Here is a 24,207-nt window from a genome sequence, read left to right as displayed (position 1 = left end):
TACTTTGATATTAATGCAGTCACTATAGCTTTATTTTGATTAGTATTTACATCTTTTCCCTCTTTTTACTTGTGTTCTATTTATGTTATTTCACAGTGGGATCCTTATTGTAGAGATTATTTTTTCAATGCAATCTTGAAATCTCTTATCTTTTAAATGGTGTATTTGCCCATTTAATGTAATTAATATGTAGTTAATGAAGTGATCATTTTACACATATCATTATGTTATTGTCTTTCTCTTCATTCCCAGATGTTGTTGTTATCATTATCCCTATGTTCCCCCTTTCTAGATGTTTTTCTGCATTATGATTTTTTAGTATTCAGTTTCAACATATGTGTTGAATTGTATTGTTATTTTATATTATTTTAGAAGTTAATCCTATGTATATCGTTTGTAGTGTATTTATAATAATAATGCATCATTTTAAGTAAAATGTAGACCCTTATATCCATATGTTTTTCCTTACTCTCCTGCTTGCATGTTTCAGTTTTAATGCATACTAAATTTACTTATATTGAAAACTCCATCAGATAATAACATATATTTTACCTATCCATCCACACATGTGCCTACTTCACCCTTGAAGAGAGAAAAAAGACAAACTAGTGTTACATTTAGTCAGATATTTAGCATTCTTCTTGATTTTTATTCATTCCTGAAGTTCCAAAATTCCCTTACAGATTTCCCATTAACCTGAGAACTTTCTTTAGCATTTCTTCTGGCCACAGGGCTATTTGCAATTAATTCTCCTAATTTTAATTTATCTGATGATACTTTTATTTCATTTTCATTCTGAAATATGTATCTCCTAAATTCTTGAAATACTTGAAAGGTATTTCAAGTGAATGGAAGAAGACAGAGAGATGAAAGAGAATAAGGTCATTGTTTTATTTATGTTAATGGTGTCTAATCTATCTTGATCTGGAGTAAAATAATCCCATGCTATGACAGTACACTGAGCTGAAAACACATCTCCAAGGCAAGTTATACTGTCAGGTTGAGTATGTGTTGAGTAATTGACCTAAAACTAATTATCTCAAGATCCTATCCCCTCTGAGCCACCTGCCATTTATTTTCATAGTGATCATTTAGAAGGAAGAGAGATTTTTATTTGCAGGGTTTTTTGAATCTTCATGGCCTTAAAATTCCTATGGATGGAATTTATGACTTTCATTTTTACATTCACTGAATTCTGAAGTAAATGTAGCAGTTCCTCCAATTATTAATACAATCAAAAAATCACAAATAATAACAGAAATTTTGACTTTTTCACAAAAAGAATTCAAAGATATTATCATATGATATTATAACTACTGCAGATATCTTGAAATATTGTTTTTATTACTATCAAACACATGAGCATTTAGTAAGCCTGTTACTATCTCTTCATATTTAGGGGCTTAATGAAGAATGCATGCAGTAATATATCTAGAATTTGTTTTAAAATTATTTTAATTATTATATCTCAATATATTATATAAATAAAATATATAAGTATAATTATATATAGATATAGTTACGTGTATTTGATTTCATACTTTTAAAATAAAATTATTCCAAAATTTTTAAGTTTTATCAAACCGCCAAATGAATCCATGACAAAAATGATTGAGAACTCCTATGAAATGTAAAGTGAATTATTCCATTCTCCTTCCCTATTTTAATGTTCTAAAGAATCTCTCTGTCCTCCATTAAGCCTTTTACATATTAGAGTAAGAGATCATCTTTAATGCAGTCTTTAGTATTAAATCTGTGTAATAGCATTCTTTTCCTATAAAGATAGGATTGATTTGCTTAAAATACTTTACAGTATCCATTTTATTTTCATTAATATTTATAATGTAATTAATATATGAAATTATTTTGACCTATTCTTAAAGATTCCTCATTTAAAATGTAAAAGTCTTAAAGGAGAAAAAATTTCCATTTTGCCTCATATTATTATGCATTTATAATTAGAAGATTCACTAATAAAATATAAATTTTAAATCATCTATGATTTTCATTACTCCCCTCTATTTTAATTATTGGATTTACATCATCAATTTCTGTTAGTGCATGTTTCTGGTATCTTAAGACACTTTTCTTCTTTGGCTATTAATTTAATTTCTCGTTACTTTTTGCATATATGATAATATGATATCTTCCAGAACATGTAGCTCTCATTAGTCTTACAAAGATTTCCAGGAATACCTTGACAATCCTAAATAATCTCTTTTTTTCTGCATCTCTCATTTTTTCTTCTAAAAGAAATATAGATTTTCTTAGTAGAAAAATAATAGTTGGATTTATAAGTTTCTGTGTGATATAATGGAATGACTGCTTGAGAACTGACAACATTTCTTTTCCTAACTTTTATTGCTTTGATGATAATTAACAAGTTACTAAAGTCTTCTGAACTTCATTTTCTTCATTTTTATGTAGGGTATATTCTTCTGTAACATGTTCCTTTATGGTTATTATCTTAAATACAACATAATTTAACAGTTAATTAAAATGCCATTGAAGTTATTTAATTCAAAATTAGAGCCATTAGTTTAGCATCCATAAGTTTGTTTTTAGTAAACAGCATTTTGTATATCCTTGGAGGGTGAAAATATCACATAGATAAAAGCTGCTCCAGTATGATAATACCTCCCTTACTAGTGTAGATTTGCTTGATTTGGATTGGAATTTACACTCATGAATTCTCTTGACCTATTCTTCCCCTTACCTTGGCACTCTGCAGTTGGATCTAAGCACCACTGCTCCATTGAGAAGATTCTGCTTCAAGTCAGTTACCACCTTGGTCCTGAGCCATCTTTCTTTTCATGAGGCATTTAATGCCAGACACACCATTCAACCTGAAGTTTTTTCCTTTTATAGATTCATGTCAAAGACCATTTGTGGGTCTCTGAAATCTAGTGATGATGCTTTCTCATTCAGTAGGCATCACAGGCTCATAGATAACCACTTAAGCTTTGGTAGTAGAATTGAGAAAGGTGTTTAATTTCTGCTTCAGTTTTCTTATCTGGGAAATGGGAAAAATTGATAGCTACATCACTAGGTTTTTTCTAGCATTCATTGAGACTATGTGTATAAAAATGACTAGTGTCTAATTTTCAATAATGTTAGATATTATCAATATGTTTACTGGAAATATTATTCTACACTAATTATCATTTGTAATAAACCTTTATGCCCTTTAATAATTTGTTTCTCTCTGAGCAAAACTCTGACATAAGCTCTCTACTCTTCTTTTTCTCCAGTTTCAAGAATTTACTTCTTATCTCCATATAATAACCATATCATTCCCTCTGGCCCAGACCTCTCATGAAAACTCCAACATTAGATTTACATTTGAATGGAAAACATCTTTATATGGATTCCTTTTGCTAACCATGTGTCCACAGTGAAACACATCATCTTCCCTGCCAAACACCAGTTCCATTGCCCAACTATCCCATCTGTTAGTTGGTCTGTCAAACTGGAAACCATGGAATCATCCTTCCCTCGCTCTTTTGGTATATTACCTAACCCTAGATAACATAGGATGATGAAAGTCATGTTTCCTTCTTAGAAACTCTTCTGTATTTCTGCCATCTGTGTCCTATTTAAAGATCTTGGATACTAGGGGTATAACTCAGTGATAAAGTGATTGCCCAACAACCCTAGCACTGCAAAAAGAAAGAAAGGGGAAAAAAAGTTCTTGTCATCTCACAAATTATTTTTCTCAGTAGCTTCTCATGGGATATCTGTCTCTCCATTCTTTCTTCCATTCATCCTTACAAATATCTGCCAGAAATAGTTTCTTTTTGATTTTGTGTTTGTTTGTTTGCTTGTTTTTTGTAGCGCTAGAAGTCAAACCCAGGACCTTGTGCATGCTAGCAAGTTCTCTACCACTAAGCTATATCGCCAGACCTAGAATACTATTTTTCAAATTAAGTACTATTGGTACTCTGTAGTTTACTTGTTACTGTTTTTTTTTTTTTTTTTTTTTTTTGGCCTGCCTTATCACTAGCTTTCACTGCCTGTGTTTGAAAGCTCTCTACATTTTAGTGCTTTCCCCCACTGCTCACCACATGGTCCTATGATTTCAAAAACTAAAAGTAACCACAACTGTAGTTCATATTCATTTTCCATTCCCTCCACCTATGTAAAATTTCTGTACCAAAACTTACCTACTAAAGCATTTCTTCTTTTCTGTGTTTTGTGGCCTAACTTGTTCTAACTTCCTTATGGAAATATTTCCTATCTTGGTTCATCCACAGAGTAACAGGACACTGTCATTGTAAATGATAGAAACCAAAATCAAAAACAAAGGGAAATTTCTTTACTCATGAATGCTAGCATGCAGGGTGTACAGATAAAAATGCAGCCCTGTTCCAGAGTGACAGATCCAGTGCCTTCACCTCACACTTCTCCTTCTCAGGCGACACCATTTCTCTCGTCATTTCAGCAGGAGTCTAGAACCACGGCGGATGGCCGTGCTTGGCTCACATTTTTACAGAGAATAAATAGAAATTCCAGAGAACAAAATAATTCTCCACATTTCTTTGAATTTGAAAACCCAAGCAAAAAAACTGATGAGCAGCTTAAGTAACATCTCTTCCTTTAAAGTCAACCACTGAGGCCAGGGGGTGAAGAACTCTAAGTATATAAATTTACACCTCATTAAGTATAAATCATTGTGTATTACACTTTTAAAATATCAACATTTTACAATTTGTTAAGTGTACTCAACAAATAAATAAACAGAGAGATGTGTATTGCCAGAGAACGGAGTTATACACAAACCCCACAGATGGGTTTCGCAGAAACTAGATAGGTACTATGTTTGCATCAATAAGGATGAATGAGTTCCTTGTTTTTTAACCTTTGGGTACTGATCTTATAGGTGCTCTACATCACCAGCCCTTTTTATTTATTTATTTTTATGGGATTCCTAAGTGTTTTTTATAATTAATTTTTTTTAAATTTATGACAGTGGAATGCTTTACAATTCATATTACATATATAGAACACAATTTATTTATATCTCTGGTTGTATACAACTTATATTCACACAAATTTTGTGTCTTGATAGATGTACTTTGGATGATGATGACCATCACATTTCACCATCATTTCTAACCCCATGCTCCCTCCCTTACCCTCCCACCCCTCTGCCCTAGATAGAGTTGGTCTATTCCTCCCATGCTCCCCCTCCCTACCCCACTATGAATCTTTTTCTTTTGAGATAGCATATTGTTACATTTCTGAGGCCAGCCTCAAACTTGCAATCCTCTTATCCCCGGGCCTTAGCCCTCAGCACAGCTGAGATTACAGATGTGTGCCATCATGCCTAGAAAGAATGAGTTTTTATTAAACTTAAAGCATAATCATGGTCATTTCCTTTCTTCATAGCTGACCTACAGTTCCATGAGCTCATGATCCAACATGGTCCCAAATCCATGGAATCTTCCTAAAGCTGAATCGCCCTTCTCAGTTCAAAGTTAAGAACAGATAGGACTGTTTAGAAATTTCTCACAAGTGCCCCCTGGAGGCTTGGTATCAAAGATATCTGGAGTTAAAGTGAGAAAGTAAACCACCTTGGCAGCCACTGTACGCTTCAGAGAATAACTTGCTATCCTGTGTATTAGGTAATCCCAAATGGTTTACTACATTCCAGCATCCCAAAGGTAATATTAATGAATTACAGAGTGGAGAAACAGCATGCGTTAGTGCAACAGAGTGAAAAGCCAACATGTTGGTACTGTCCTGGGATTTTATCAGTAGCAAAACGAGGCAAGAGAATTGGACCATGAGTGATTTTATTAAAACACTGGGTGAATCCAATCAAGATTTAGCCATTAAGATCCCTGATGACAGAGGATATGCCTGTTTTAATTTGCTTTGTGCAGTGCCTACATGGGCAACAGGGGTAGGGATCATGTTTTTAATAAACACTGAAATGGTGTTACTGTGCAGCAGCTCAACTGGATACTCAGTTCACCACCTTATCTAATGAGCAGTGTTAGTTTAAAATTCTGGGAAGAAGGCTGGCAGCAGTGGAATAAACATTTGCCAGGTATCTAACTGCAGATATGAATTGGGAGCCATAGGTGTTAGCTGGAGCCTTGATAGACACAACAGCATAAAGAAGGTTTCTATTAAGAGGAATGGGTCATAGATAGTCACAGTGAACACCAACATCTAAGAATTTTATAGAAAAATAAACTTATGTGTGTAAGAACAGTAACCCTTGTTGAGCCCTTTTCCTAATGTGTCAGGCTCTATTCTAAGCATTTCCCATTCAAAATCAAATTGATCCTTATATTCACCTTATCAACATTTGATAATTGGAGATGCAAGTATCAAATTCACTATATATATATATATATATATATATATATATATATATATATATCACAAATGCCAATGCCCTTTCCAAAAATTATCATCCTTCTAACTACAAAATTATGAGAGTTTCATATTGCCTAAGGATTTGAGAATCTTTTGTGACTAGAAGCTTTGGTCACCCACAGAGGATCATAGTTGTTGGGTTGAGCAGCCACAACAAAGAACCACAAACAGTTGACTTAAATGATAGAAATTTTTTCCTCACATTTCTAGTACATGAAAGCCCAAAATCAAGATATCAGTGGTGTTTGCTCCTCCTGAGGACCACTTTCCTTGGCTTATAGATTGTTGTCTACTCCCCTGTCTTTACGTTTTTGTATTTTTTAAAATTAATTTTGATGAATGTCTGTACATTGGTTGTGATGTACTTAAAGGTACTGAATCTGGAATCCATGGAAACTACCCAAGATTAAGAAACGTGTGATCTGCGTCAGACTTTCTCCACCCACTCACTTCTTTTTCTCACATTAAGTGAGAATTTTAGTGGCATTTATGAGTATATGAAACTTGTAGTCAAGACACCAATGCTTATCATTGGGACTCCTTCCAGAGGAAAGCTAAAATCACAATTCTTTTGGTCCCAGGCCAGGGTCTATTTCCTTTGCTTTAGAACAGATTCTCCTGGGCAATTTTTTGTTAATTAAAAAAAAAAAAAAGATAAACACTGGAGTTGTACATGTTTCCAAATGCACAGGGTTTCCAGTGATTATCAGCAAACACTTTTAAATCATTTTGATATTTATTTAGTGAGTTTTGTTCTCCCTTGACTTTATACATATGGAAAAAAATATATCACTTGATTGCTATTGTTGAGATCTTTATTCAAATTGGCATGAGTACATTACAAATAACATAAACTAAGCAGTTCTTGAAAAGGCTGAAATAACTCAAAAGAACAAATAATGCTTGACATAAACTCTGGCAAATCCTGGTGGAGCAGATGAATAAACAATGAGTAGTGAGATAAATCGCAAGGTAGTGCCCTTCATTGGAGAATCTTTTTCATGTTACCATAGCCACATTATTAGATATCCTTCCAATAAAGTCTGTACTAAGTAGAATATCTGATTCCCTAAATACAAGATAAACTTAGCTTAGGAATTATTCACTACGTTCAGAAGGTGTTGAGAAATGGAAACTAGAATTTGAAGCAAGAACATGTAGAAGAAATGAGAATAAATCAGGCTAAAATATTCTTTGTCAGTATTACAATATAATAAAAGGACCTAGGAGAAAAATATAAGATCTCATTCTAAGAATTTTTAGAATACATATCATTCATATTTGAGAAGACAAATTCACAAAAAATCCTAAATGATTTCTCAAAGTCCATGTAAATAATAAGTCAAAAGGACTCATTTAAAGCACTGTCAACTCACTCTATCCAAGTGCTTGTGACTGAGTTTTGCTCTTCATCATAGCATATTTTATCTTAGCCTAGCTCAGTCCTTTTAATCACAATTAATCCTGAGTAGGTTCAATACCAGAACTGCTATACAGAGCTATCTATAGTAGATGCTTAATAGTAATTTGCTAATGAAAATTTGATGTTCATTTTCTAAAAATTAATTTACTCAAAATATGCTTAGGCTTTCTAGACTCTTGAGATAAACTAGTAATTAAGAGGTAACCCCTTTTATAATTAGCTCACAGTCTCTAAGGGAGTCAAATCGATAATTACAATATAACATGAAAATCCTAGAATATTAGAGTGGGGTGGGCATGATAAAATAGTAGAAGATACCTGTTTAAAAATGAAAAACTGTAGAATTATATCCCCTTCAGCTGAATCTTAAAGGATGCATAGGGATTCACTGAATAGAAGATTATCTTAGAATAAAGAGATTGTGCAAAATTTAGAGATGTACAAAAGCATGGTGTATTTGTTGATCTGTGCACTATCTGGCAGGGGTGGAAGATGACTGTCATAAGGAAAAGGCAGCAGTAAGACAGGAGGAAAAAGTTTAGGCACTGGAGCATAAGAAGCCCTACATTCTATAAACTCGTCAGGGAGTTTAGTTTTCACCCTGAGAGAACAGGATGTAAACCCCCACTTCGTATAAAACAGTACATTGGTAAAAATCTAATGCTAGTCCTATGTACAGTTCAAGAAAGTTGAAAATAAACAGGTGGGATTAATTTAAAGATTATATTTTTAACAGTATATCCAAAATTGTATCATTTAAACATGTAGTCCACATGATAAAATATTAGTGAAATACCTTGTATTTTTCTACTAAGAAAATGCTAAGTCTTTAAAATCAATTTTGTGTTTTACACTCACATAATAACTTAAAAACTAGCCAAATGACAGATACTTAGAGCCGCATGTAGCCAGAAGCTACCATGTTAGACAGGACAGATCAAAACTCTAGATGAGAAATACCAAGACCATAATGCAAGAATCTAGCATGGTTACTCATCTTAAATGAATCTCAGAATTTGATAGCAACAGGAGCATAGACTTTGCACTTCATTTCAACTCTTACTACTCTTTTTGAATCCACACTGAGTCCTTCCTCTCAGTATTGTATTCTTTCAGAGGGAATCTGGCAAGCACAGGACCCAGATAGTGCAAATTTAAACTAGAGAACAGGGTGGCAGGCCAGGGAGTTGCTGTCAAAGAAGCTACTTCATTTCAGCAAAGGCTGTCAAGCATGAACAACTTTGGCTGCGCTGCAGAGGATTTTCTGCTTTCAGTGGTATGGGAGAATTTCTGCATTGTCATTAGATCCTGTTAGAATCAAGGATCAGAGGTGACCAGCGAGCTAAAACAGAGGCAAATGAATAACTTGCCAGCCCACTCGGCCCATTGACACACAGTTCCATATAGATGCTGTCCTTTCTCTGCAAATGGAATCACTGTTAATGAGATGGGCACTGCAGGCGTCAGCTGTGAAGCTGACAACTTAGGGAGAAAGCAGAAAGAAGTAGAATTCTTGAGAGTTAGAGTGGGAATCTGGGTCATAGCTTCTGTCTCAACTTTTATTTTCTTCTGGGAAGAATAGCCAGAGAAAGAAATGAGTCAAAGACTGCAGTATTTTTATGAAAATGAGAAAGTTTTCTTTTTTAATTTTGCAAATCTCAATTTAAGCTATATTACCAAATAATAAAAAAATTTAAAATCCTACAGAATTTTTTATATCAGAATCAATTTCTTTGTCTTTTCCCTGTTCTCCTCTGAGATTCCTCGTCCCCAGCAATGATGCTGTTATGAAAATAATACAAGATTGGTGGTATGTCTCTTTCCAAGAGCCCCTTCTTATTTTATAGGCCTTTATCTAAAGAAACACCATAATTAAGCATAACATATTTTAAAGAAAACCCTGATATTCAAACACCAATTCTCAGAAATGGAATGGGTTGGATCAGTTAGGGATAAACCATATGTTTTTAACCTATCTAGAAGTTTGGAGGGGGCAAAAAACTTGTTAAATAATGCATAGTTTGCTGAGATGTGTTCAATTCAATAGTATCTGAAATTAGTTTCAAAGAAAGCAGTGGTGGGTAGAAGAAGTGTCTTTGGATAAACCACTGAGCTAAGCTGAGCAATCCTTTCCATACTGGCTTAAGAGTAGCAATATACTGTAGGAAGATAGCATGGGCTTTGAAATTTGATGAATAGTGTTTGAAATTCCATCCTTTCCATTGCCTCTCTGTAAATACTTTGGCAAATTCTTTCAGCATTCCCAACTTATTTACAAATGTGAGAAATAATATCTACCTCAGATGTTTAGTTCATTTTAATAATACAATATATTTGAAGTGACTAGTGCAGTTCTTGGTATTTATCATTAACTTCTTACCAAATAATTTGGCAAGTACTAGGTAAATATTGTTCAGGATACACATGATAATGATGACGATGATGATGATGATGATAATGATGAAGAAAATAAAATCCACAATCTATTGAGTTCTTACTCTGAACCATGTCCTGCGATAAGCACTTAGTACTTAAGTTTCCCCTATCTAAAAAATGAACAAAAAAACCCTTTATTTTGATTTTCATATTCTGATCTATTAACTTTTTTTTTAAAAAAATACTTAGTTGTCAATGTGCCTTTATTTTATTTATTTTTATCTGGTGCTGAGAATTGAACTCAATGTCTCACATGTGCTAGACAAGTGCTCTACTACTGAGCCACAACCCAAGCCCACCACCATACTTCTTACTCTTCTTCAACCCCAAGTGTTTCAAAGAAGTCAAACAATTCAATGGTCTTCATTTTATATTCTCATTAACACAAGCCAAAGCCTATTATTTCTTTTTGTTTGTTTGTTTGTTTGTTTTCTGATACTCGGTGTTGAATCCAGGGATATGTTTCCCACTGAGTTGCACCCCTGTCCATTTTATTTTGACACAGGGTCTCTCATAATTGCTGAGGCCTCACTCAGTATGTTGCTGCCACTAGTCTCAAACTTGCAATTCTCCTGTCTCAGCCTCCTGTGTGACTGGAATTACAGATATGTACCATTGTGCCCAGCACACAGGACTAAACTATTCTGTGTGACTTCTAGAATGTTGCCCAAATCAGCAGATATTTTCACTGTACATTTAGTATTCAACCTAGTTAGTAGAAAGGAGAAAATAAAATCATCATTGTCTCTTGGTTTCCATAAGAAAATACATTTCCTTGTTTTCTGGTGTTCTCAGAAATGGAATGGGTTGGATCAGTTAGGGATAAACCATATGTTTTTAACCTTTGTGAATATGTTGCCTTTGTGAATGTTTCCTTCTCAATTAATGTGTGAATATTTGAGTATCTTAGTGTATAATTCAGAACTATCTTCCTCTCACACCCTTTACTTTCATCTATTACTGTTGTTATCCATATTCTGAGGATCCTCAAATAAAAAATTCTGTTCTCTGAGCCAGAATGTCCTGATTCATTTCCTACCTGACATCTCTACTTGGATATTTCACAGAAGCTTAAACATTTCCAAAACTTGAATTGTCTCCACATCTAATTCTTTTCTGATTTGTTTCTCTCAGTTCATTCAACCCAATTATATAAACTAGAGTTACTGGAGGGAATAGTAACACTTTTGATTCCTGGTCCTACAACCCATACCAAAATGGCATTTAAACTTATTATCCTGATGTGTTGCAGTTATAACTGTCAGGTATTCTTTCATTGAATGAGTGTCCTGTCCTCTGCCAATATGACTTTGTATGGTCAATTTTTACCCTTGTTCTTCAAATTAAACTTCTTTTTCTAGACTCATACCTGGTATCCTTATACCCCATATCACTTAGCAAACTACTTGTCATATACTTTTATGACAAAAATCAATAGCCCTGGTTTGTATTTTCATAAATAATATTTTATATTTGTGTGGTTAAAAACCCATAGTTGTAGTTATACACATTTATAGCATATAATATAGTTCTTCACAAATATTTTTTTCTGCTGAGTTCATTATGGGAGTATTAATGAAATGTTGCTGACATAATACATTCTTAAAGAACTACCTAAAGTGAATTTGCTAAATGGGATCGTTCTAGTACCAATAATAATAACTCCAATTAAAAAAATCCTGGATGTGAGCCAATAATGCCCAGCTTCATGTGGAATACTGTATCTTATGGGTCATGTTTTAGAGAAACTACAGCAGAGGGTTTGAACTAATTGGGCCATTGATGAAAACATGGAAATTTGCTAGAAAGGGTTTTCTAAGCCATAAAATTATTATAAGTCATGGAACCTTGATGACAATACATGGTAGTTGATGCTGACTTTCAAAAAAGTCTTTACAAAAAATTTCCATTCATATCTCAGGATATGAATGGAAACCACCTAAGTCTTAGTTATTTGATCTGATTTTAAAATATTTCTTGTACCATTTAACTTCTTTTTCTCCTTCCATTCAATATATACACATTAATTTGTTGTGAGGATAGAAACATCTGCCTTGAAGAACTTGTATAATATGGGAAGATAAACATGATTGCATTATAGCCTTAAAAATGCTATACTCATTGCACATGTGGCCTTTATGGGTGAAAAGGTATATATTTTTAAAAATAAAGGAATATCATGTTTATAAAAGAGATCAATAAAATGAGAAGATGTTTCACTCTCAGGCATTCCTCACATTCCTCATTCCTGTCTATTTTAGTTACCCACTAGTTTAAGCCATAGTCCCCGCAATATGTTAGTTTGGGGTAATATTGCTTGATGAACATCTGACCCTGTCAAAGGGCAGAATTTAGTGACCGATTGAAGCTGCTCATGAGTATTTTTTAGGGAAGGACATTTTTTAGCAACTCCCATGAGAAAAAGCTTTGATTTTCTTTACTAACTGATGTCAGTAAGATGCAGCACGGCCATAGCAGCAACAAGGGATTATCATTAAATGCCTTCTAGAATGTATTTTTAAGTAATCACTTATATGGGAATTTTAATTTCACCTTTTTGGTGAATGATAACTTGGACCAACTAAGACTAAAAGTCCTAATTTGGAAGATGGAGCCCAATACTTTCTTTAAAGGGACTGTTTCCTATAATGAAGGATTTCTGAAAGAGTACTCCATATTCATTTAGTGTCTACTTGATGATCTTATTTGAACAAATATACATATCATTTCAAGATTTTTATTTGCCTTCTGTGGAGGATGTAGGAGTAAATGGAACAAAGAAAATGTATCAGAGAAATAAAACTTATTTGTGTCTTTTATTATGATTCTAATTAGTCTAATTTTGAGTCTTGTGATAATTTTCCCCAATACATGAGCTGTTCTAAGCTGCTTTTATACAGCATGTTGTATAAATAAAAACAATGTTAAAACAAAGGTTTTTGGAGAGATGCTAAAGACTATGAATTTCTCAATGTTTTTCTTGTTTATGAATATTTTGAAAATTTTATTATTTTCATCATAATCACTATACCTCACTTCAAATTATTTATGTAATTGCCTCAGCATTAAATCAAAGCACTGAGTGGAAGGTAGTTGAAAAATGGAGATGGCTAAAAATAAATCAAAGAATAATAGATTAGTCAGATTAGTGTAAAACCAGTAATTTAGGCCCCTTGGCACGTTTCAGAAAGCACCCTTTAAACATTACTAATTGCAAAATAACTGGATTGCCCACCTGCCATCATCACAGAGGCTTCTTGTTGCTTTCAATTCTGGAAAAGGAAAAAAGTTGCAGCTGGTCCACCACTGAGTTTGGCTGGGACTCAAGCAGGCCTACTCTGCTTTGCCCTTTTGCAATTTGTCCATGAAGACAGAAATATGCAAAAATCTACCCTCAGCCAGGCACCATGGCACATGCTTGTTATCCCAGCAGTTCCAGAGGAGGACCATGAATTCAAGGCAACAGCAAGGCACTAAGCAACTCAGTGAGACCCTCTCTATAAATTAAATGCAAAATAGGGCTGGGGACATGGCCTAATGGCCAAGTTCCCCTGAGTTCATTCTCTGGTAAATGTTCCCCCGACACACACACAAAAAGAAAAACAACCGTCTGTGTCTGAAGGTCACATTTGCAGCAAGGCACCTATGTCATGGTGGAGCACACACAGTTGCAGGAATCAGAAGATACATGTTCAAGGCAACACTCAGACACCTATTTGCTACGACTGGATTTTAATTTCATCAGCTATGAGAAGAACATGATATTTACCTTTACACAGTTTTTGTAAGGAGCACTGAGCTAATATATATGAACTGAACTGACTTTTCCAAATTAAACTGTTATACCATGTAGTTATTTATAAATAAATCATCTCTCTTCCAGTCATGGGAACCTGTGCAACTGAATGCCCAGTGCCCATTGCTCCTTGTTCATTTGATGTCTACTTCTTCTGATGAAGTTCTAGTTCCTAGGTCTAGTTGATTTTTAGACCAGTTACCTATTTTTAAATTCTATAGCTTGACTGACTTGTAATATGCTCCTGCATACTTCAAATCAAACTCCCTTGCCCAACTAATCTTTCAAAAATGCAGAAAATGAGCCTAATGTGATTTATAAAGCTTTAAACATGCTCAAAATGTATCTAAAATTGAAAGCATATTCATGTAGGAAAGAGAAAGCAGATACCATTTGAACTTTTGAGACTTCTGAGAGCCTCAGAAGAGTGGAGGGAGCAGAACCTGTACTCTCAGCTCTCCGGGTGAAGTTCAGCCTTCATTTGCTGCTCATGCATATAAAATACAGGGTCAATGTAGACCTAACTTATCAGCTTTATCTATGGAATGAGGGTTGAATTACTTACCTCAAAATATTATTGCAGGAGTCAAATGGGATCACATCTATAAAGGTCCTGATGTGCTTTCTGTAGAGTTGATTGTAAATATTAATTTCTGTTTTTCATTAAATTTAAAAGAGAGCCATTATTCATTAACGCCTGGATTTTGGAAAGGACTTTGAATGTATTTACCACCAACTTGGCTATGGTTACATAGCATAAAACTGAAAATGTTTTTCATGAGCTTATACAATTATTTATGATAAAACTTAATCTAAATAAACCATCTGGGATTTTTAGTTAAGAGAAAACTATAAATTCTAATGGCTATTAACATAATTTAGTAGATGTAATATTTTATACAATGTAATACTCTATAAAAATATTTGTATGACAACATTTATACAATATAAAGTATAAGTATTACATGTATACACTGTGTCTTTTAACACAAAAATATTAATGAATGTGTGTTTCCATAACAGAATAACTGATGCTAGATAATGTATAAAGGAAAAAGGCTTATTTAGTTCATGATAATGGTGACTAGAAAGTCCATACATCATATTTCTGGGTCCAGTTATAATACAACGTGATGGGGAAACAAAAAGGGAATGCACTATAACAGGAAAAGCATGTATGTCAGCAAGGTAGCAAGAGACTGGGTAAGAGCCTTTCATAACAACCAGTGAGAAAAATCTACTCCTACCAGACATTACTATTTCCAGAAGACAGGATTAATGAACTCAAGAGTGTATACCTCCCCACCAACCTTATTACCAAGCCCCTCCTCTTAAAGGTTCTACCACCTCCACATTGTCACTCTGGGACCAAACTTCTAGCATATGAATCTTTGGGTTATAAAGCATATCCAAACAAAAGCAGTGGGGTAAAATTATCATAAAGAGAAAAGCAATGAGAAGTTCAATACAATGGAGACAAAAATGTAGCGATAAACCATACATGATCTTGCAGTTGAATACAAGAATGAATCTATGGGAAATCAAATCAGTATGTTGATGAGACATCTGCTCACCTATGTTGATCATACTACTATTCACAATAACTAAGAATTGGAAAGAACACAAGTGTCCATAAACTGATGAATAAGGAAAATGCAGTATATAAAGATATATTGCATATATTCCATTATTTATAGATATATATAGATATAGATATAGATATAGATATAGATATAGATATAGATCATGCATGAAATGTATGTAATGTTTGGAAAAGACCAAACAATGCATGATAAGTTACAATTAGGAGTAAAAAGTTGTTTTCTACTATTATACAGCAGAGTCACCAAGGAAAGCAATAATGATTATACAGTTCAAAAGCTAGAAGAATTTTTTAAAATTTTTTCATAAATAAATCATAAAAATTTGAGGAGGTAGATATGTTTAACCTGATCTAAGCATTAAGCAATGTATGGATGTATCAAAGCATTACATGTTACCCATGTTACCCATTAGTATGCATAATATTGCTTTTTATCTATTTGCTAAGTAAATTCAATTTAAAAATGGCAAACAAATTAATAATACTTGATTATTATTTTTAAAATGAACTATTTTGAATCAAAAGGGAAGCTTAATTGCTTGTACTTTTATAATATTCTTTGTCTCAGTAAAAATATAAAAGATCAATGAATGTATTTGTAATGTAATTTGATTTTTAACTTGTCTAACACAAATAAGTCAGTTAAAGAATAAAACCTCAAATTCAGATTCTCAAGTTCCAAGTCCAACATCAAGAGACCTGCACACTCTTAACTCTTTTGCATCCTAAATGTATCCAATTAATGTGATTCTCTCATTTCATTTTCCCTTTGCTTATCTATGTTTTCACCCAGGCAACTATGGTGAAAGTGGAATGGAGGCTTTCAAAGATATGTCAGCCAAGGAAGGGATTTGCATTGCCCACTCTTACAAAATCTACAGCAACGCAGGGGAGCAGAGCTTCGACAAGTTGCTGAAAAAGCTCAGAAGTCACTTGCCCAAGGCACGGGTGGTGGCCTGCTTCTGTGAGGGCATGACAGTGAGAGGTCTGCTGATGGCTATGAGACGCCTGGGTCTTGCAGGAGAATTTCTGCTTCTGGGCAGGTGAGTAACAATGAGAAAATCCACATACAGTTAGTGCCATGGCTTTGGCAGCATTCAAAGGTATCTTTTGATGCATGAGGACAGATGCTTTAGAATTTTAAGCTGTTCAGTGGAAGTAGAGCTTAAATATCATAAAGTACCAGTACTGAAGAAAATCATGGTAAATAAATAGATAGGCCTTGTACAGATTAATAAAGATAAGAGGAATGAACACAGAGAGATGAGTTGTTACCTCCTCAAAAATATAACTAAATGAGATGGAGTCTTAAGTGCCTGGGTTAATATCTTGAGAAATAAACACATATCAAACTTGTTTCTGTTCCTTTTGAGGTTGATTGTGAGGACTATATAGGTTTAATATATAAAATAGAATAATAGGATTTGGGGTTAAAAATAAGAAATTATTTAGAACTAATTTTTAAAACATTGGTAAATTAGCTCAAAATTTCCATATTCCAAACATGTTTTTACCTTTTTAGATTGCCTTGTCTGCATTGTTACTAGGACAGTGTTCTAAAACATTAACTTTTACAAGGATTGATATTAATATCCAGAAAGTTTACTTGATTGGCACAGGTCAGACCCTTACCTGCTAATATTGCTGAATCAGTGTATTAATCAAGTTCTCCAGAGAAACAATCAAAAGTGAATGTATACACACTTTATAATATACGTATAAGGGTTTTTTTGTAAGGAATTAGGTCATGTGTTTAAGGAGGCTGTGAGTTCATAAGAACTGCAATTGGCAATCTAGAAATCTGGGAAAGTTGACATGTAGTTCAAGTCTGAGTACAGGTTGAGGACTCCAAGAGCTGGCAGTGTTAAGTTCCAGTCTGAAAGCCACCAACCTCCAGACTCCAGAAGAACCAAAGTTTGACCCCAAATCCAAAGCCTGGGAAGGACCAATGTCCCAGCTGATGCAGTTACACAAAAACGGTTTCCTCTTACCCAACCCCTTCCTTCTGTTGAGGTTTCCAGTTGCTCAGATGAAGCACATCCACATGAAAAAGTATATTCTCAATCTACTGATTCAAATGGTTTTAACCAAAACACTTTCACAAACACAGGGATGATAATATTTGGCCAAATATCTGAGCACCTGTGGCCCAATTGCTGCACAAAACTAACTGTTATAATACTTAAGTGGAATCTATAGTCTGAATGTGTGAATGAAACATTCACCCTTGAGATGCAACATCATGGTTTGTCAACAATGTGTAAGTTTCTAGGATTCCACACTGTTTTAAGAGGTTACCACGTATCATATCATGTATTAAGAAGCAGCCACTTTAATGAATAGCAAAAGCCTTAGAAACCACTGCCTTTCTTAATATTTCTGTCCACAGTAAAAGCACATCTTATTTGCTGTTGACTTTTGATGTCTTGTTAAAGAGAACATTCTTTATTTTCCAAATGTTTAACTGACCTTCTGTGGTCAAACTCAGCTCCTGCTTGAGACATTTTCTGACAGTCATTTTTTGTAACTAATTCTTTTCTGTCTGATATGATTGATGAGGATATTTTGGTATGAGGTCATACATCCTTCATAAAAATGGTATTGAGTGAGGTTTCTTTTTCATCGATATTATACATTTTGTCTAAAATTTTCCCTAGCTGGCAGGTGAAGCACCAGTTAGTTTCATACACCCCAAGGATATACTCAGTGACAATATTCTCATTTCCAAATCCAGTGTTACCACTAGGGTTTAAACAATAGGAAAGATACTGGTTTTAAGTATTTTATGATAGCAAGAATTCTGCAGCTCCAATCTACTGCTACTGTCAGTATTAAATGACAAAATTGATAGTATTTACCAAAAAAAATTGGTCTTTACTATATTTTCAATTTTCCATCTATGATTTTATTGCTGGCTATACCATAAATTTAAAATTATATATTTAACATATTTTAAAATTTATTCTTAATATACTAATAATGGGAAATTATCTCCAAATTATTTAATTCCTGCAATGATAAAATAAAAAATATAACTTTTAGTTATATTTTTCATTCCCTTCATTGATTGGTTACATCATAGTTTACATTTGCATGTGCACTAGTTCATTTCATTTTTGAATATTTTTGTTAGAAAAGTCTTCTTTACTCTGAATTTTAAAGATATGTCACTGCTATTTTCAACTCTTGGCTCATGTTCTTTTCTTTAAAAGTAGCATGTTTTACTCTTTCAGATATCTGGAAACCAGAGTATGGTTCTAAGTTCCATTCAACTTCTTTCTCAAACATTCCTACTTACTACAACCATCTTAGAGAGATGGTATCATGGTTGTTAATGAAAATATTTTTCATAACCACTTATCAAATAGGACTACTTATCAAATGTTTTGTGCCAATTACTATGTTGAGCACTTTACATGCATCATCTCATTTAATCATTCATTTGAAAAGTATTGAGTGTCTCCCATGTGTTACACTGCTTATGTAATCAATGAATGAAACAGACAATAATTATTACTTTTATGGAGCTTGCAGGTAGGAGGTAACAAATGCTATGAAAAAATACATCCAAGAAAAATCTGCATGATGTTTCATTTTATAGAAAAAGATTCTAAATCTCAATAAATATTAAATAATAGTGCTATGGAACAGAAAAGCAAAATTTAATAGTCGTAAGAAAAAAGTTAGAACATCTACCCTCTTTCACTGTACAAATGAGAAGACTTAAACCCTCAAAATTCGGATGGCATACCTAGTCACATAATTTAAATTCCATGCCTCATAACCAAGTGATTTTCTTTTTTTTTGACATGTGAATTTTATTTTATTTTATTTGCTTTTATACATGTACTTTGTGGGTTTTTTTTTTGCATTACAATTCTTAATACACATATATACCACAATTTTTGCATCTCTGTTTGTATATAAAGTATGCCCCTGTGATTTTCTTTACTACTGGTCTCCTGTAGAATAGAACATGTCAGGAGTTATAATTTGATAGCAAATTCCTGGTTCCATATTAGCCCCTGGGTCTTTGAAGTAGCAATCCTAGATAACTTTAATTTAAGTAAGTATTTTAATATCAAACTTCCCTTCAAAAAATTGTCATTTTACTCTGTAACTCCTCTTAGTTCTTTAAGGTCATTTTGTTTACATATATTCTCCCAGTATCTCTTGTTACCCCTTTTCTCTCCCAACTCTTGTATGAATGGTTCTGATGAACCATTTGAATTCTGAATCAATGGTATAATAAAAAAGGCCACTTCAGACTTCTCTAGAAGTTTCCATATTCTATTGATGTAGTTACTTATAAATTTCTCCAGCTGCCTTGGATCAGCCATGTTTAATAAGTCATTCAGCTAAAGTATTTGGCAGGACTAAGACAACTCTGCTGCTAAGACAACTTCATCCATCATCACATCCAACCATCTGTGCTCCACATCAATAGAACATTAGAGTGATGTGGACCTGGACACTGGGTCTTCCCATTTAAGGTCTGGGTATTCTGTCGTCTCATTACCAATAAAAATGCCTTATTCAGGTCCCTGAATGGTCTTGTTAAACAATTTGGCCCTTAAAGCAGGATGAGATCAATAATCTGAAAGAATACACTGCCGTCATTCTAGACATGGGAAAATATCATGTGAGATACATTGTTTATAATTTATGCTTGTTTCCAAGCATGAACTTGGAACTTATTAATTTAACCATTAAAAGGTAGGTTTGTTTGTCTATGGTTAACTACAATATAAGTCTGAATTAAGAGTCTCTGTTGTCAATAAGATTATTACCAAGCCACAAAAGGAAATGTACTTAAATTTCAAAAGTTTTCTGGAATTTAGAGTAAAATCTCAATATTTTTCAAAATAGGAAAAATTAAGAGTTTACACTAATAGATATTTTACCTATGGAGTTAGAAATAATTGTTCTGTTAAAACTGTCATGGAAGTTATTGTCCAGAAGTAGATATTATTATTTATCCTTGAACCACTAGAATATCTATCTATTCTAAATTAAACCATTTGAAAACAAGTATAGTTGAAAACAAAATAGTCTGCTAGACTATTCAGTGTCATGAAAATGCAGGGTGGGAAAAATTATTTTCATTAAGTTTCAAGTGGGGTGATGGAGAAGGCGGTCAGAAGGGAATGACAGAGACAGACAATGTCTCATTTAATGCTTTGAAGTGTTGGACATGTCAAACTTAAATGCCCTATTTCATAGGGGAGGAAACAGAGATACAAAGAGATTAAGTGAGTAGATAAGATTAATATTGCACTCACCCATTTAAACAATCACCAAGAAGCCTTTTAGCTGCATAAACATTTCAATACTATGATCAGCTCAGTTTCATTTTTGGGTTATTTCATTATCCTTTTAAATTAAAGACACTAGTAAAATGCTTTGATAATTTTGGATATGTTCATGATAATTTTATAATACAAAAAGCCAACTATATCCCAATTGGAGTAGATTTTGTTTATCTGCTCATCTACATTTATGGTAAGGAGAATGTATTAATCATATAATGTTCAGTGTCTGAGTAGCTGGTTACTTTTAGAAGCATCTGCCTCAGACCACATGCAAAGCTCTCTAAACAATGAAGTTGAGTCCAGAGAATATGAGGAGTTTGTGTAAAAGAAGTTTAAAGAAGAGAGTGGGACACCATATTGGTATTTTGATATTTATTATTTTGTTAGCAAAGACTTTTTGTAGGAATGTGAATATGATAAATACAATTTTCCAAAATATAATGGTAGAACATAAAATATGAACTAGAAGAGGTAAGGTGGATGCAGGGGAACCAGTGTGCCAACATAAATGGAACTCCTGTAGACTAAGGATGGTGAAAAGGTGGAAATCTAAGACTTATTTACTGAGTAGAAAATACATGGGAGCTGACAATGCGTTGGATATTGTGAGAGAGTGTGGAAAGTATGTCCAGAATGATGCCTATGGTTTTGTGTTATGTAAAATGCGAATGATAGCTATTTTATGGAGAAGAAGGTCATTGAAAAAGAATCAAGTAAAAACTGGAGGGCAGAAAATGAGTTGAGTTTCAGATAAGTTTTGCACTTGTATCAGTGTCCCAAGTTGTGCTTTTCAAACAAAAAAAAATGATAATCAGGAAGTAACTATACATGAATCTGGAGCTCAAAGACAGAAGTAATCAATGAATAGAACTGAGTAAATGAACAGAATATCTTTTTTATTAACTAAAGACATGGTTACATAAAATTAAAAGAAAGGAAGTTTAAGAACTTACTTTGGGGGTCCTTGGCATTTATTGATTGTGGAAAATAGATGAACTGTGAAAAGGCAAATCCAGAGATGTAGGAGGAGAACCAAGAGTGTTGTGTCAACTGAGCCAATGGAAGAGAGAAAGCAGCGGTCAGCTGACTTTGGAAGATCAACAGTAAATGATAGTGAGACAGCCTTTTAGATTTATTGAGGTAGAGAAAGTTGGTGATTTAGTAAGACATGACTGAATGCAGAAATAACAGATTAAGAATGAAATGGCTGAGAAGTAGGAAGTGAGAAAATGAACCCATGGCATATACATAAGGGTTTTGGAAAGTTTAACCAATAAGGAATGGAAAATTATGAACTATATCTTGAAGGAAAAATGCTGTCAAGATAAAAGTACTGTGGAGGGGGTGGTTAACCAGGGATTGACCCAGGGGTGCTTAACCACTAAGCCACATCCCCAACTCTTTTTTATATTTTATTGACAGACAGTCTTGCCAAATTGCTTAGGGCCTCTACTTGCTGAGGTTCTCTTTGCACTTGCATTAGTCTCCCAAGCTTCTAGGATTATAAGCATGTACCACCATGCCTAGCCAAGAGAAAAGTATTTTAATTGTATTTTATTTATTTCCAAATATGTAATTTATGATCATGAAAAATAATTTAAATGGTGAACCAAATTACTCACTGAATAGCCATTATATTTCTGTATCTTTATCAACACAGCATATTATTAAATGATTTGATAATCTTATAAGTAAAATATCAACATAATATTTTAACAGTTTTATAAGTGGGTGACATTATAATCTTTTTCAATGTAATAATTAATGCATATATATTTTTCCTAAAATCTATGCATTCATTACTCATATACTTAGTCCACTTTTTCTGTTTATTTTCCTGATTAATTTATTAAAAAGCTCATTATAAATTAAAGAAACTCATCCATTGACATATCTTTAACATGTTCTTTCTCTTTTCATTTAATTTTGATCTTGCTTATGGTGATTTGAGAAATACCATACTCTACTTTTTGGATGTCTTTTTCAGTAATTCACTGGAATTGTACATTTGTATACTTCATTCACAGCAAGGGAGGTTTGTTTACTTAAGTGGTCATTGAATTTTGGGATGCAGGTAAGATAAAGGATTAAGTTAATGAAAAGTAGCAGTCAATATTAGTGTGTGCAGGTGTTGACCCTGGGATGAGAAGTTATCAGTGGAGATGAGAAAACAAGAAGACTAATGCTGCTAATAAATGCTTTTCTGTATTACATTTTAAATATCACTTCATGTGTTATAAACAATGAGGAGAGAAAGACTTGACTACACTATATTAAAAATATTCTCAAAAAAATCAAATTTAACAACTGTGCACATACTAACCCATTAAGTGCTGAAAAAAATTATCACAATTAGGGGTTTAAACATTGATGAAACAGAAGTACAGGCTTCAAATTAAAAACTTAAAAAATAAAGAATGAGTCATGAAAATTTATGTATATTAACTAATTAGAAACCAATTATCTGATTTGTAACCAAATGGACTTCTTAATGCTGTCTCTAAATCCCAAGCCATGGGTGTGCAGGGCCAAAAGCCTTGGAGTAGTTTCCTGGATTAGACAGATGGTTCACAGAAAAACAACAGAACTCTTAAGTAGAGGAAACAGATCATTCCTCCAAAAGAAGAGGCAAATCACGCTTGCTTAACCTCTTCCCTAGTCTCACCATGTCAGCCAGTCTGTCTCAAGGTAAGAAAGAAAGAGGTGGTAGAGAGAAGCTATGAGCTTTCATTCCATGTTTTTCCACTCCTGGAAATTGAAAACACTCCTATTGAAGTTTGAAGAGTAAGATATATTTCTTTCATATCTCAAAGCAAAAATTAACTTGAATGTAGAGATGAAGAACTGAAACTCAGAGACATTACTTATTTTATCAAAGGCTACCAAGATCTCTAGTTGTGCAGCTGAATCTTAAATGATACTGTTTACCTTGGAAGGTGCTATTACTCCAAAAAGAAAACAAACAAACAAACATAAATGTCTAAAAGGAGAATAAGAGAACAGAGGTTCTGATGTTATCAGACCCAGAAGGATTTCTATGTGTAAGATGTGAACAACCTATGATATTGTACTAACCTTTTGTACCTAACACTGGTGCTTTCGATAAGGGACAGACAGACATGAGTGATGGGAACATCAGGTTAAGGAAATAATTCTATAAAATGGGCCCTATATGCGGACCTCCACATGCTTTCACTATTAAAAAGCAATTTACTAGGCTGGGGATATAGCTCAGTTGTGCTTGCCTCAC

The 24,207-nt window shown here is 33.6% G+C and overlaps 1 protein-coding gene across 3 annotated transcripts in view; it reads left to right on the top strand.

Moving 5' to 3' along the window:
• Grm5 (glutamate metabotropic receptor 5) overlaps positions 1-24,207 on the top strand; it is a 413,823-nt gene that overhangs the window by 136,781 nt on the left and 252,835 nt on the right. For all 3 annotated transcript variants that reach the window (XM_077797673.1, XM_077797672.1, XM_077797671.1), the window contains exon 2: positions 16,439-16,688. In XM_077797673.1, coding sequence (XP_077653799.1) covers positions 16,439-16,688 — 250 coding nt within the window. The remainder of the gene's footprint in view (positions 1-16,438; positions 16,689-24,207) is intronic.

This window comes from Urocitellus parryii, chromosome 4, assembly GCF_045843805.1.
Source record: "Urocitellus parryii isolate mUroPar1 chromosome 4, mUroPar1.hap1, whole genome shotgun sequence".
NCBI classification, from domain to species: domain Eukaryota; kingdom Metazoa; phylum Chordata; class Mammalia; order Rodentia; family Sciuridae; genus Urocitellus; species Urocitellus parryii.
Note: the sequence above shows the minus strand (reverse complement) of the source record. Positions and strands in the feature narration are given on the sequence as shown.